Source organism: Solanum pennellii, chromosome 9 (genome assembly GCF_001406875.1).
Source record: "Solanum pennellii chromosome 9, SPENNV200".
Taxonomy (NCBI): domain Eukaryota; kingdom Viridiplantae; phylum Streptophyta; class Magnoliopsida; order Solanales; family Solanaceae; genus Solanum; species Solanum pennellii.
This window is the reverse complement of record NC_028645.1, coordinates 2951023-2967449: the sequence shown is the minus strand read 5'-3', so window position 1 is coordinate 2967449 and position 16427 is coordinate 2951023. Positions and strand designations below refer to the sequence as shown.

General features: G+C 29.9%; 1 protein-coding gene across 1 annotated transcript; it reads left to right on the top strand.

Annotated features, from left to right (window-relative positions):
* Positions 1-9405: 9405 nt before the first annotated feature.
* On the top strand, positions 9406-15983 carry LOC107029338 (serine/threonine-protein kinase KIPK2-like). Its single transcript, XM_015230729.2, has 3 exons — positions 9406-9595; positions 11205-13612; positions 14997-15983. The coding sequence occupies exons 2-3, from the start codon at positions 11394-11396 to the stop codon at positions 15838-15840; spliced, it is 3063 nt and encodes a 1020-aa protein (XP_015086215.1). The 5' UTR covers positions 9406-9595; positions 11205-11393; the 3' UTR covers positions 15841-15983.
* The last annotated feature ends 444 nt before the right edge of the window (positions 15984-16427 follow it).

Here is a 16427-nt window from a genome sequence, read left to right as displayed (position 1 = left end):
TTAAATTTGTGTTACAGAATTTTATATTAGAAGGTAAAAAGCTTTCAAAGACAATTTCATATTCAAGTTTCAAACTAATTAATACTTCGCTCCGTCACACATTTTTGTTTGGTGTCAATGAAGTCCTTTAAGTACACCAACTACCAAAACTTAAACTTCACTGTTGAATTTTGCAGTATTGCAGGCTTTTACCCACCCCCACACAAACTATAGGATTGTGCTTCATGCAAAATACCTACTTCAAAATAATTTTTTTTAAAAAAAATAATATATAGATAGTTTAATACTAATATAAAGTACTCTGGAAAAAATAATTAAAATTTACAAACAAAAAAAAGTTCATGTTAAATCAATGGCATACTAACCTCATATTCACATGGTATAAGATATGTTAAAGGATAAAAGGCTATTTATATAAGTGGATATTTTTTTATCCTCACGACTTTTGGTTAAAGTTAGAAGAATGTTATTCCTCACATGCCAATAGATTCTGAGTAATGATGATAAAATTAGTTTATAAAAGATAATCTACCTCAAGCTTTTCAAATTTGAACGATTAATAATTCACTCATTTGTTAATAACACGTTTTGATATCTGTCAATTCTGTGTATTTAAGAGTTAATTGAATTGTGCTAAATATGTAGCTCAAATTGATTCATAAGAAATTTTATGAAAATATTTTTTAAAAAACTTTTCATTTTGCTTCATTTGTTTTATATAACCACAATGTAGAAAACAAATTTTATCAGGTAATTAAACAATTTATAAAAGAAGTTAAATTTTGATGAGTATTACTAATTATTTTGCTCATTTTTACTCAACCTGTCTAAATATTTGTTAACTTAAATCATTTTAAATAAATTAAATTTAGTTCAATTCATTCATTTAACAGTATATATATATATATATATATAAGGGGACCAACAAATATATTGTGAGTTTGAGGGTTGGGGTTGTTTTTTTTAGGGGGTGGGGGGTGGGGGGCACAACACAAAAATCAACTATCCCTTTCCAAGAGAAAAATTCTCAAGAAAGTGATAGTTATTCTACTTTTTGACAAATGACAAATCAAGACCCACAACTATCACTTATTATTATTTAACCCCAAAAGTTTTGGCCCAAGTCTAGAAACTACCTTCTCTACCTTTTTTTTTAAAAAAAAGAAATTATATTCCATATTCCCCCCTTTTTCTTTAAAAACTTTTTGGGAAGGTCAACTGCTAATATTCTCTAGTAGAACTATTAACTATATATAAATCTAATTCAAAAAGGTAACAAAATATGTCAATATTAATTTATGCTTAGATATTATATTTGAATAACATGATATATGAATTGACATGTGGAAGAACATAATAGACAGTTCGGTGTATAAAATATTTTTTGTATTTATGTAGAATTTAAGGAAGGATCGCACTTTAAAAAGATGACGTAGACAGATCATTATGTAATGTGATTCCTTTCATGATTCGAACTCGTAATGTTTAAGTCACACAATCACAATTTTAATTTACTGCAGCTCTAAAACGTCTCGAAGATCAACATAATATTGAATAAGCTTTTAATAAAAATTATAATAATGATTAAATAAGCATCAGGCGAGTATTCTTTTATGTTAGATGAGACTAATATTTTTGAAAGAGTTTGGTTAACTCTAATAAGTGTTTTTTTATTATAATTTTCTTTCCTAATTTTTGTAAATTGACTCAATTTTTGTTTAACTTATTCTATTACTAGCAATACTTTTCTCTTTAATCTAACTTTAATTGAAAGCTAGCTCTACTCCCTTTTTGCACGTTAAAATTTGTTAGATGAATATAATATATTGTATTCATCTTTTTAGTTTCTTATCTGATCAGATACTTATTTTGAGTTTTACTAGTTTAAATTTAAATCGATAAATCTTAATTAAATATATTTTTTTAAAAAAAATTCAAATTCAAAAAGAATTTTAATGAATATTTACTATCTCACCTTGATATTTGGCAATTCATATTCAATTTTACATAAATAAAAGCCTCTTAACAAAGTTGAAACCAAGGGGTTATTTTGACTCACTAGATTATTTTTTTTATTTTTGTTGATAGTGGGGGCAAAGTTTAGATAGATTAGACAATTATTTTGGCATGTGTATGTTATTTTTATATTTGGCAAAATAACAAAAAGACGTTCTAATTGGTCACAATCATTTGTTGCTATGCCCAACAGTTTCCTTATTTCATGTCACATTCCTATCCAAAGTCTTGTCAAAACAAAATTAAGATTAAAAGGATATAAAATCTTTTTTAACTTTTATATATTAGGGGAGGATATTAGAGAGAAAAAAAAATATCGTTTATGAAAATTTGGATAAAAATAATTTTTTTTTAAAATCCTCATTTTGATATTTTTCTTTTTATTAAGTATATTTATATGTTTTGTATGTAACTAAAATATATTTTTGGTAAGTTACACACAAAATATATAACAAATAAAAATGAAACGAGTTTAAAAATTTACATTCTTTGTCGAAATCTTCACTCAAATAGAGGAGCACACATGAGGGGAACAAAGCATTGGGTTGGGTGGGGGGAGGGGGAGTTAATTATAGTTTTTCTTTTTCTTTCGAGTCTGATAATTAACTTAATATTTATCGTTAAATTAATAATCACATTTTATAAAATAAAGGCGTACTCTTTATAAAATATAATTTTATTTTCTTAATTTAAAATTGTGATCTTCTATTAATAATGGATATGATGAATACTTAAACCTTACTCTCTTTTTTTCTTTCAAGATTACAAGTATAAGACTTATATTAGTAACTTTCCATCCTTAGATATTGATAAATAGTTAATGTTATTTATTTTTGACTTATATTTTGTTTTTCTCTTATTATATTATGAGGTGAAAATAATTTAATTGTACATCATACATTTGATATTAAGGGCTACATACATCTTGATTCTTAACAAAGCCACCAACTATGACTACTTTTAAGTTCTAACCTATCTAAATTGACCATGTAGACATGCTTATCCTTTCTTTCCTCCAACACTTTTTTAAAAGCAAAAATATATCTATTAATATTTATTTTATGATATTTGACTAATTTAAATTTATGCTACACACATGAATCTATTACTTGATAATAGGTTGGAGCTTGGAATAATTAAAGTGAAGTATGATCATTAGTTTTATTTAATCTTTTAAAAAAATGTATAAGTACATCATGCTTACATTTTAAGCATTTGATATTTAGTAGTTATTGATCTGATTAATTTAGCTTCACACTGCGTAGAATCACGAGAGAGTAAATGTCACTTTATATCAAGAGGTTTTTATATTTTCAAAATTTGAGACTTTGATTATGATGATAAATGCATTCATACCTTAGTCTACTTTTTCTTTTGTTAATCATATTAGCCATTTGGTAAGCTCCCCTCCATGGCACATGTTCCATAATATTATAAGAAATATAAACACAATATATTTATATACTATATTTTAGTGTTCTAGCATGTATAGAGTTGCTTTTCTTGAACCTCTTTTTATGATTAATTGTATATTTTCTTTTGGTCAATAACTCTTTAAGTGGTCCTAAAATGATTTATATATTGAATAGCACCAAAATCCTTTTTTATTTTTTTGAAATAGTAGAAATTAATAATTTGTTTGATTAAATTTTCAAAAAGTCCTTATTTTAACTAATATTTATTATCAAAAATATTTTACGACGTAGAATAATTTCTGATTTTATGTATTTTTTTACTATTATGGATCGACTTTCATACTGTACCTTTCGAAAGCAAACTACTTCGAGCAAAGGAAGTATTCAACACTCATTATGACTCCCACCATTTGATGTTTGTTTAATTTAAATTTTCAAATTTTGCTAAAAAAAATATTTGTTTGAGAAGTATCACCAAAAAATAAAATACACATTTTTCATAGTTTTAGCATAATTATTTATTAAATATTTGTTAAAATATTTGATGAAAATAAAAACACAAGTGTTTAATTTTAAAGAAAAGACATAAAGTGACACCTGAAGTTGTCATGAATTTTCAAAAAGACATCTAAACTATGCAAGCGTCCTATTACCTCCCTAAACAATCCTGAACTGATATTATTACATCAGTTAAGGTGTGTTTTTAAAAATTCGGAACAACTTCAGGTGTCACTTCATGTCTTTTCTCTTAATTTTAACCGACATAAAAGATCAAAATTGTTACTTTTATTTAAGGTCCACTTTGAACATATCTCAAGTATAAAAGATCATTTGTATCATTTTCTCTTCAATTCTTTGAAAACTCAAAAAATAGTTTTAATTCCATTTTATATTACTAATAAATCAAAACAACAAATGAATTGAGATGAAACAATATCACTATTTTATTTGTCAATAAATACAACAATTATCTGATAAAATTAATTAAAATACGCATAAACTGACTCGACGAACATCATGTTAGGAAAAAAAAGTACTCCTAGGTTTGAATTATTCTTATTTAGCTTTAAACCTTTTGGGATATACACACCAAAAGGTGACTCTCTCAAATGTAAAAGTCCAAAAATAGGCAGAATCATCCAAAAATAATTTGTACCTAAAGTCTGACAGACACCTCATCTTCTAAGCTGCTAATTCTGACATTGTTTCCTTCTTTTTAAAAAAAAAAAAACAAAACATTTTTTTATCATTGTTTTGAAATTTTGATTAATAAAATTTGTGTTATTTTAATCAAATTAAAGAAAAAGAAGTGTAAATTCTAACTATATTAGTTTTCTTTATGAGATGATTATGTGTATGTTATATATAATATGGTATATAAAGGTGTTTGGGTTCAAATTTCAACGTCACTTTTTTTTTAAAAAAAATCATGTGATTGATTTATGAAAAAATCAAACCAACATACAAAGAAACGTATAACTAAATGGATAAAAGAACAATTTTAACTATATCTTTCGTATATATTAATGAAAAGATCATATTGTAAAGGTCGAAATCTAATTATAGAAGTTGACATTGAATTAGTCGATGCTTAATATTCTAAAATCAAATAAGAAAATATAATAACTATATGAATCTCCACTTCATCATTTATTCTTTAATTCATGTCAAATATCGAGGTGAGAAAATACCAAGGTGAACACTGAAAATAAAAAAATGTGTCAAAATTATAAAATGCACTAAGTGTAATATAAAAATTAGTTACACATAAATTGTACTCTATATATATAAATTCGTGATATAAAGATAATTATAAGGAAAAACTGAGTTAATTACATATAATATAGTGTGATAGTAATAATTCCAAATTATTATTATTATTATTATTATTATTATTATTATTGTATATATACTACATGCATTTATTTTTTCTATTTCTATATCCTGACATTGGATGGAAGAGATTTTTTGATTTTTAAGTGCAGGATTCAGGTTCAAATATGAAAATATAAATTTTTTGATAGGAAGTGATTTTTCGATAAATGAATTTTAAATTATGCAAATCTAAATTAATCTAATAAGATTTCTAAATTTTAATTTAAAAAATCATAGTGGCAAGTACAATTAATGAGTATTTCTAAGAAAATATATATTATACTAACTCAACACATTTTAGAATCAAAAGCTCTAAATAATTATTGTAAAAATATGAAGTACATTGAGTAGGTTGTGTTTGTTGTTGTGATAAGATATGCTAGGAATAAAGGGAGAAACAAATGAATTAGAAAAGGAAGATATAATTATTCTAACCACCAACTTTAGAAGAGTTAAATCTTTTTTTAAAAGAAATCAAATCATATAGTATAATTGATATCATTCATAAAAAGCCTCCATAATCATGAAGCTTCTTGGTGCATGGAGTAATTGATAATTGATTAATACTCTAAGTACAAAAAATTAGTTTTCTTATCTTTTTTGGTAAGCTAGAAGTGTTAAAGTAGTTTGTTTCATAAATTTATTGGTATTCGAAATTTATTAAGATTAATTTAAATTTATGACGAGTGAAGTTTATTAAAGAAAAATCATTTCTAATAAGAAATATTTCTGTTCTCAAAATTTAACAAAACTTATGATTAAGAGTGAATGATTTATATCTACCATCAAATTACGTAGGTGTTACGATCATATCTATTTATAACAATATTATTTATCTAATTTTCTTTTATAATTGTTTGATCTACTATAACTAAACTTGTTACAAACCACATATAGTATAACATAGGGTGAGAAATCAATTCTAAATAAAACTTAGTTGTTATAGTAAAATGTTATATCATTAAAGACAAATGGTATAAAAAGGTCTGGCTAATTAATTTGATATTTTTGGATTCCTTCCCAATATTATCACCTTCACTGAAATATGATTAATTTAGATTTATATCTTATATAATAAAAGTTTAATAATTTTTTTATAACCAAAAATCTAACTCAATATCTCTAATTAAAGACGAAGAAATTCATCTGATCCATGTATATGGTATTACTAATTAGTTTGTCAGCTTTCAACCACTAATATCATTCATGCCATAAAAAATCTAAACAAGTATTTATCTCAACTTAGATTAGTACTTGGTAGTGCTAATATGGTATTAACATTTTTCCATCTAACAATTATCTATGTTAAATATTGTACTAAATGTTCTACTATATATACTTTGTTTAAGGGAAAATATGTAATTTTTTATTCAAGTTTCGAAGAATCAATTTTAGCTAATTAAAATTCAATACATGAGAAGTTCACCAAATATATACCTGTAATAAACTGTAAATTCAATAAAGGGTCAAATTTTAAAATTTTTTAACTTCCACAACGAAAAGATAGCAATCACATAATTCATATATTGATAATATTTTTTGAATGAGATATCAATAAGATGGAAATTATACTAACATCTATAAGTATACAAGTAAGACCACCAAAATTTAAATGTAATTAAAATCTCATAATGATTCATAATTGAGCTTCTTAATAACATCACCTACTTATATATAATTGAGCTGTTTTTTTTAAAATTTTAAAAAATCTTTCTCCAATCTATTAATAGTGTTTGAAAAAGACCATTAATTGGCTGTTGTTGTTAGGCCTCTAGAGTAAAGTACTAATTTATTGAAAAATATAATTATTTATAATATTTGCAATTACATAAAGAAGTATCCAATTTCCCATCAAAAGTGAACGAATAATTCTTTGAACAAAAGATTAAATAATTGTTGCTTGTGAAAAAAGAATGTTACTAAAGTCGTGTCTAACAATCAAAGGTCATGTTTGGTTAAGAAAAATATTACTCTTTATTTCAATTTACGTGACAATAATAAGATATTAAATTTATTATTCTTTATTCTTTAATTGCTTATATATTCAATTCTAATACATATTTTTTTGGAAAAAGGGTCTGATATACCCTTCAACTTTGTCATTTAGAGCTGATATACCCCTTGTTATGAAAGTGGCTCATATATACCCTTACTTGTAAACAAATGACTCACATATACCCTTTTCCTCTAACGGAAATGAAAAAAAAATAATTTTAATCTAAATTTTTATTATTTTTTTCTAAAAAATATAATCCCATATGAGTAAATTTAATCCTCGTCAAACATATTTTTTTTGACTTTTTTTTGTTTCAATGACTAATTTATAATTATTATTTTGATAATCAAATTTATTTATTTTCACTAATATTCTTGTAAAACTTATTGTAGATGACCAAGTTTTTTCTTCGAATACGAAATTAAATTACAATACACACACAAAAAATAATTTACTTTTTTTTATTAAAGCTAAGGAATGAAAGACAAAAACAAAATAAGAATAAGAAACTCAAATAATTATAATAAAAGAAGTCAAAAAATAATTTATGTATGAAAAAAATTAAAATATACCTTAAACTTTGATAGAAGAATCATATATACCCCTAAATAATTTTTTTAAAAAAATTAGAAGTAATAAATATAAATTTAAAACTAATTTTTTAACTTCCGTTAAATGAAGGGTATATGTGAGCCATTTTGTAACGGCAGGGGTATATGTGAGCCGTTTGTGTAACGGTAAGGGCATATATGAGCCACTTTTATAACGAGGGGTATATCAGCTCCAAATGACAAAGTTGAGGGTTATATCAGACCCTTTTCTCAATTTTTTTTTTGTTTGAAGTTTATTAGACAATGAATGAATTTGATTGAACATTAATTTTTTTATTTTTTTTTGAAATTTATGTTCTAAAATAAGTTATATAGATATATGTATGTGTATAAATATCTTATAAAGGAAAAAAAAATTAAAATTATTATTTTTTAATAAAAATGATTTTTTAAAATATAAGTAAAAACATATATAATATTATTAAAAGGGGTGTGGAGAGGGGTGTGGGGGTACCGTGAGGTGTGGGGTTCTCTATTATTATTAATAATAAAATTGGATCAGAAAAAAACATAAAAATGAAAAACATGTATTAAAAATTTGAAGGAATAAAGCATCCTAAGAAAGTAAATATTTATTTATTATTTTGAATGCAAAATGTTAGAGATCAAGCACGTTGTGAGTACCAAATAAGATTTCTAACAAACATTTTAATTTTACTTTAATCGAATAATTTATTATACATTGATCATTTAGGTAAACAAAACAAAAAAATTAATTGCCTGATTGGTACATTTAACAAAATGCTAATAATATTTTTATTTCTTGATTATTGATAAAGTTAAAGTTTAATCCTTGCGATATGTGATTACATATATTTAGCTATTAATTACTTAAAATATGTACTCTTAATTCCCATGCTTATGGATGCGTAAAATTGAATTCTCAATCTTTTTTCTTTTCTTATGTCAACATCGTTATCACTAATATTTTAATCAATCATATAATTTCTTTTTATATAAGTGATTTGCCTTCTCATTCAATTTTAGATCGATATCAAATTAAAATTATTTTATTATTTTTTAAATATCTCAGCGTATGAAACATAAATTGAATATGATATAACTATACAAACTTAATATAACACATAAATTGTGAATATACACAAGTAAAAAAGCACAAAAATAATATACATAATCAAATATCACAAAATTTAAATTATAATTTAAATACCTATTAATTATGTTAAATTTGTGTCGTTGATCAGTTATTCTATATTCAATAAGCAATTAGTTCCAAAAATAAATGAAATATAATAAAATATGAATAAAATTTGTAAATGAAATATATAATTTTTTTTAAAATAAAAGAAAAATTTTCGAATCCTAAGATACATGGGACCCACTATCTACCTCCAGGGAGTGGACCCCATTTTTTTTTTTTTTAATAGGACCACATAATGTTAGAAAAAAAATAAAAACACAGAAAGAAAGAAAAATTTTCAGTGTATGAAAATGATTAAATGAATTAGAAAAAAAGATAAAAAAAAAAATAACAAAAATAAAATAAAATTGTGTGTCCCTTTCTCTCTTCCTTCTTCACATCTTTGTCCACCGAAATAATATACAGCATTTTTCTTTCTCCTTTCATTCTTTGAGAATCTGAACTCTGAAACCATTTTTTCTGTAATTTATGAAAGTTTTGAACTTTAGATCTTTCATTGTATCAGTTGCTTTTTTGGCAGGTAATGTCTTCTTATTTATCTTTCATATTCTTGATTTGTTAAGTTTTGTTGAGCTTTCAACTTTTTGTTAGTAGTTTTGGACACCCTTTTGCTTAATTAGTGGTATTCTTGAGTGAAGTCTCTAACTTGCATTGATTATTAAGCTATACATGTTTTTTTTTTAATTTGCTAGTTTTGTTGAGCTTTGAACTTTTTGTTAGTAGTTTTGGACACCCTTTTGGTTAATGTTAGTGAGTCTTTTGGGTTTAACCTTCTTCGCATTGATATCTAAGCTACACATTTTCTTGATTTGCTAGTTTTGTTGAGCTTTGAGCTTTTTGTTTGTAGTTTTGGACATACTTTTGCTTAATCTTAGTGGGTCTCTTGAGTTAACCTTCTAAATTTGCATTGATTTCTAATCTGTACATATTTCTTGATTTGCTAGTCTTGTTGAGCTTTGAACTTTTTGTTAGTAGTTCTGACACCCTTTTGCTTAATCTAAGTGGGCTTTTTTGAGTTTAACCTTCTTTGCTTTGATTTCTAAGCTACATATTTTCTTGATTTGCTAGTTTTGTTGAGCTTTGAACTATTTGTTTGTAGTTTTGGACACCCTATTGCTTAATTTTAGTTAGTCTCTGGAGTTAACCTTCTAATTTGCATTGATTTCTAAGCTACTACCTTTTTTTCTTGCATTATTTTGTTGTTGTGTGACTTTCTGTGCTTTTGGATTTGTACTGATACTGGCAAGTTTTACCCTTTTTGTGTTCTCCTTATGGGCAAGTAATGTATACTTGCAAAAAGTTTTTGCCTTTAGTTCTTTTGGACTTTCATTTGGCTAATTTGTTTTTCTTGTTGTTCTCTTCATTTTCCTTGCATTTTCTTTCTTTTTCTTCCAGGATGGGGGTCAGCTAGGTGGGTAGTTTGCATTTATAGGTTTCAAGTTGTTTTTGTTTCCATTTTCTCTTTGCAGAAATGCTGGAAGTTGAAAACTGAATCCTATATTGAACTGTTTTTTCTTGAAAGATGTAATCTTGTTCTTGTTCTGAGCATTTTGCTGTATTTCAATTGAAATGGATCTATGCCATTGAACTGAATGTATATTTGTAGCTGAGTTAGACTTCTAAGGACCACTTTTAACACTTGATTAAACAATAGGTGTTAACACTGCCTAAGAGTTCTTTGAGAAATATAATCCTCTGCAACTATTTAACGACAGTACATTTCTCTAGATCTGTTTATCATAAAGATACTTGTCGTTCCTGATCCTGCTTTAACTGATTCTGAGGGGAATGTGACAGTGAAAGGAGATCTGGCATTGTGAAAAAGATTTCACAGGACCGTAAATGGATCTAATTGGAATCTTTGGTCTCAAAATTTTGGCCAATAGTTACTGAGATCTTAGCAACTTGGGTTCTTTAGACTTATTCCTGAGTAATTGTATCCGAGTTCCTATAATTCTGTTCTCTAAAATGAAATGCTTGATAGTCATCCATCTTCTTATCCTCATGTTTTTTTTATACCTCTTATGTGTATTTATTCTAAGCATTTTATGTGACAATGATTTTGATGTTTTAAGGAATACACAGTAGCTGGTACTTTACTTATTTCATAATAGCAATTGTCATTACAGGTTGAATGGTAGATAGCAACATGATTGGGTTGAAATTAGAAATTTGGATTATATGTGACCTATGAAGCTCATGTATTGTTGTAAAGGTGGTTGTCGATTGAATGATGGTTGTATATAGACCTCCAAAATTAATCGTTTCACCTTGGGATTGCTGAGTGTCTGGTGATATTGTCTGACCAGTTCTAAGTGATGGGTTCATATTCTGGTAGTTGTGAAATTATTGAGGCGAAAGATGAACTGGTGATGTTCCAACGTTCTGAAAGGTCAGGACAAGTACGAGAATCAGGCAGAAAACAGAAGCCTCCGTTGGTTAGAAAAGGACCTAATAAATTCTTAGAAAATGATATTAATCATCTTTTTGCATCCATCGATCTAAAATCATCAAAAAGTCTGGATTTGTCAGATCATGTGAGAAGAGATGCCTCAAAAAGGCCGATGAGGGGTGGTGGATCTCATTCTCCAGGAATTGGGTTTTCAGAGCCGGTCTCTCTTAAGCAGGCCTTACGGGGTTTATGCATTTCACAGGCGGCAGAAATGGCGGCAATGAAGCGGTTATCCAAGCAACCGGGTTCTCCAAGCATTACAGAAGCTGGAAGGATTACAAGCTCTTACAGGTTTGCAGATCCAAGCGAATCTGGTTTCATTCACACAGAAAGAGTAGTACAAGATGAAAGCACTTCAGGAACACTCGACAAAGTGCCCCATTACCGCCAAGAACTGTATGTTAAATCAGCAAACCATAGTCCCCATTCTTCTCCACGACTTGTCATTAAGCCATCCATCTCAATGCGCCAAAATAACAGAATAGTCCCGGCAGAAAGCACGTCTAACTCTTCTCAAAGGCCGCCTCAGTACATTGGAGATCCAAAGCTACAGTCACCAGGTCAAAGTACCCTTTGTTCTCCTAAATGTGTTAGTAAACAGACTACTAAGAGTGCGGAGTATGTTGCCAAGCAAAATGAGAGAGTATTTTCGGAAGAATATGTCCCGAACTATGGTAAAAAGGTTTCTCAACAGCTTACACAAGCAAAGGTGAGGTTACCAAACCAAAACACTTCACGTTCGCCCAGACTTGTTGATAAACCAGTCATTGTGTCTGCTGAGTCAACTGTGCGGCGAAAAGAGAGGATAATGCCAGCAGTAAGCACATCAAGCACCTTACAAAAGATGCCTCGATACTCCGAAGAACCCAAGATGAAGTTACCAGACCAGAGTGTCCTGTCTTCTCCTAGATCGATTGAAGCACCAATTAGTCAGAGTGTTAATTCCCCTCACCTGAAAAAGGAGAATGCATCTGTGTCGAATCTTCATGAGATTAAATCACTACAAACTGTGTCAATTGAGGAAGAAGTCGAAACTTCAGTTGCATCCTCATCATCATTTACCTCTGGTAATGATGTTTTGGGGTCTGGACCAATAAATTTGCAGCATAATTCCAATAGAAGTGTGGTTGCATCATTTCGAATAGCCAACAAAAAAGCTCCTAAGCTGAGACGAAAAACCATATTGCAAAATGTCTCTTCATCTACTACCAAGAGAAGTAACAAGGAGAGCAAATCAAACAAAAGCACCACTCATACTGCAAATCCAGCAGTCAAGCACAAGACCCTTGTCAAGAAAAAAGCAAAACCAGAAGCAACAGCAGCATCCGACACTTTTAATTTGACCTATGAAGTAAATAGTCCAATGGAATCACCTAAGCAGCTTATCTGTCAGCAATGTCAGTGTGCTCTCAAGAATGTTGGAAATGAGTCTGGTAAGGGACCTACAATTCAAGGTTCTGGATGTACAGCCGCTGAAGCAAGTGAAAATAGCAATAATTGTCATGCTACTAAACCAGGCTTCGCCAAAAACGGCCACAATGACAGGGTTACTCCTGTCTTGAAATTCAACAAGGTATCAAAATCTAGAGAGCCAGGGGACTTTTCACAGAGCTCAAAGAGTAGTATTGGTGATTACAGTTGTAGCACAACTATCAGTGACGAGAGCAATCTAAGTGGGTCTAGTACTGGAAATAGGCCACACATGTCTAAAGACGGCAAGTGGGAGGCTATCAATCAGGTGAGGAAACATCATGGATTCTTGGGGTTAAGTCATTTCAATTTATTAAAGAAGCTTGGTTGTGGAGACATTGGCACAGTGTACCTTGCTGAGCTGCTGGAAACTGATTGCTTCTTTGCAATAAAAGTTATGGACAATGAATTTTTGGCAAGAAGGAAAAAGTTGCCAAGGGCCCAAACTGAAAGAGAGATTTTGAGAATGCTAGATCACCCTTTTCTTCCTACGCTCTATGCGCAGTTTACATCGCACAACTTATCATGCTTAGTTATGGAGTTTTGTCCAGGTGGTGATTTGCATGTCCTCAGGCAGAAGCAGCCTTGCAGAAACTTTCCTGAACCAGCAGCACGGTATGATATGCTCCAATTTTATAAATTATACTCAAAACTACAACAATGAAGCTTTGGTTGGTAAATTTGCATTTCAGCATAAACATAATGCATCTCTGTTCTCTTTTGATTTGTGCTCGGGGGTGGTAGAATGTATAAATTAGTCTGAAATTGTTACTGGAGTAAATGGATTTTGACTTTACATTGGTGTTTTTTTCTAATTTTATTTACAAAGAACTAATCTATTCAACACCACTTGATTGATGTAATGTTTAAACCCATTAAATTTTAGTAACCCATCCCCCCACCCACCCCAAAAAAAGGAATGAAGAAGAGAAGAATGCCACCTTTGTCGTGGCTGACTCAGACTTTTCAATAAGTTGGTTAACTTAAGACATTAAATGTAGTATATCCATCACCATAAGCTTAAATGGTCTAGTATGCGCCGCCTATTATATGTTGGTAAGTAGCTTGATGTGGTGGGAGGTTTTGAATTGCTTTAGAATATAGTGGGTCATACTGGTTGCCGAGTACAACAGAGGCACTGAATAACTGAGCTTTAGAAGAAAGAAGATCCAGGGCATGGGATGTACCCCCACTAGCTTTCATTTAAGTATTATTATGGAGGGTTCGGTATAGAGAGCTTTTGAAAGGTTTCTACATTTGAGGAGTAGCCTCATGTCTCAGCTTCTTGGTTGCACAGACGTATGGATGACATTTTGTAGATAATCATCTTTTGGTCTAGGTTTCTCTACTTTTCGGTATACTACTTCTATATGGGGATTTCTCCAACAGGAATATAATTATTTACCTTAAAATAAGAAAACTTTATTGGTTAAAGCCTTGTAATGTCTTGAGGCTTATTTGACAAGGCAAATTCTTTAATTTGCTGGTTCATTTCTTTGGTTATATATGTCTTCCTCTGTTCCTCCTAACTCAACTCAACCCACCTGACCACCCCATACCAAAAACGGGGAAAGGGATAAGGTAGAAATTGAAGTCTGCATTTCCTCCAAAATAAGAAAAAAGATAAAAAATGTCGAACTGAAGATTGAGAGTTCAATTGATCGGAAAATTGTCTTAGATGTGGATAATTAGTTTATTTGTTTTGGAAAGACAGTTACTTGATTAATCTAGTGTTGCTGTGCCAAAATATAAAATCTGAATTTTGCATAAAATAACTTTGTGGTGAGGCTATATTAATTTGACATGGGCCCAGTAGTCAATGGCGTGGGTTGAGAATCACGAGGTCTCTGGTGGTAGGTGGTAGGCATCCATGGGATTAGTCGAGGGGCATGAAAGCTGGCCCTGAAACCACAGTTATAAAAAATAAAAGAAAAAGAGAACTTTAGACTATTGTAGTAAAAGTTATCTTTGTCATGATGCTAACTCACGGTAATTGCAGGTTTTATGTGGCTGAAGTCCTCCTTGCTCTGGAGTATCTGCATATGCTTGGAGTTGTATACCGGGATCTGAAACCCGAGAACATACTGGTCCGGGAAGATGGTCACATCATGCTTACAGATTTTGACCTCTCACTCAGATGTTCAGTTAATCCCACTCTTTTAAAATCATCTTCACTGGGGGTTGAAGCTCCAAGGATTTCTGGTCCATGCGCGGGCTCTAATTGTATTGATCCATTTTGTTCTGGTCCGTCATGTCAAGTTTCTTGCTTTAGCCCCAGAATTTTACCTGCCACAGCACGAGCAAGAAAGCTGAAAGCAGAAGCTGCAGCCTTTAACAGATCATTGCCTCAGCTTGTGGTAGAGCCAACAGAAGCGCGATCCAACTCATTTGTTGGTACACATGAATATTTGGCTCCCGAGATCATTAAAGGTGAGGGTCACGGGAGTGCTGTTGATTGGTGGACTTTAGGTGTTTTTCTTTACGAGCTTCTATATGGGAAGACACCATTTAAAGGTGCTGGAAATGAAGAAACTTTGGCCAATGTAGTCATGCAGAACCTCAGATTTCCCGATAGCCCCCTTGTTAGTCTTCAGGCAAGGGATCTAATCAGAGGACTTCTCGTGAAGGAGCCTGAGAATCGATTAGGAACAGAAACAGGAGCTGCTGAGATTAAACGACACCCCTTCTTCGATGGTATGAACTGGGCACTGATCAGGTGTGCCATTCCACCAGAAATACCTGATCTTTGTGACATTGGATTTACAAAACTAGCTTATCAGGAGAAGAACAAAATGTTTTTAGAGTATAGTTCCAAAGAGAATTTAGAATTTGAATTGTTCTAGTAAATCTCTATACCACTCTGGTTATGATGTATCCTCTACATCCACTTCTTGTAATTATGTGATATAATTAGTGATAAATCTTGGGAGATAAAAAATCTATTTTTTTTGTTTTGTGCTATATGCCTATATCCATAACTAGTAAACCTGTTCCCATTTCAAACCAAAGTTCAAATAACTAATTGTAAACTTCAAATGACAATAATACTGTCGTGTAATTAAATTTGTTAAAGTATATCTGTGTTATAATGTGAGTCGAGTCAATATTCAAACAACATCGTAGCTCAATAAATCCAAGGGCTAATATGCAGGCGGAGTCAATTTTTGAGTTAGTTCATACAGATGTTTAGGGACCATGTCCTGTTATTTTCGAAATCAGACACAAGTATTTTGTTACATTTGTGGACTTTTTCTTTCGAATGACTTGAATTTATTTTATGAAGAGTCGTTCCGAAGTGTTTACCCACTTTTGTGTTTTTTGTGTTGAAGTCAAAACTCAGTTCAATGCTTTAGTGCGTATTCTAAGGAGTGATAATGCTAAACAATATCATACACTAGCAAAACTTTGGGTGATAATCAAGTTGCCCTAC

Coding starts and splice junctions, on each gene's coding strand:
- LOC107029338 (XM_015230729.2), top strand. CDS start 11,394: ATGGGTTCATATTCTGGTAGTTGTGAAATTATTGAGGCGAAAGATGAA. Junction 13,613..14,996: donor TTTCCTGAACCAGCAGCACG/GTATGATATGCT, acceptor CGGTAATTGCAG/GTTTTATGTGGCTGAAGTCC.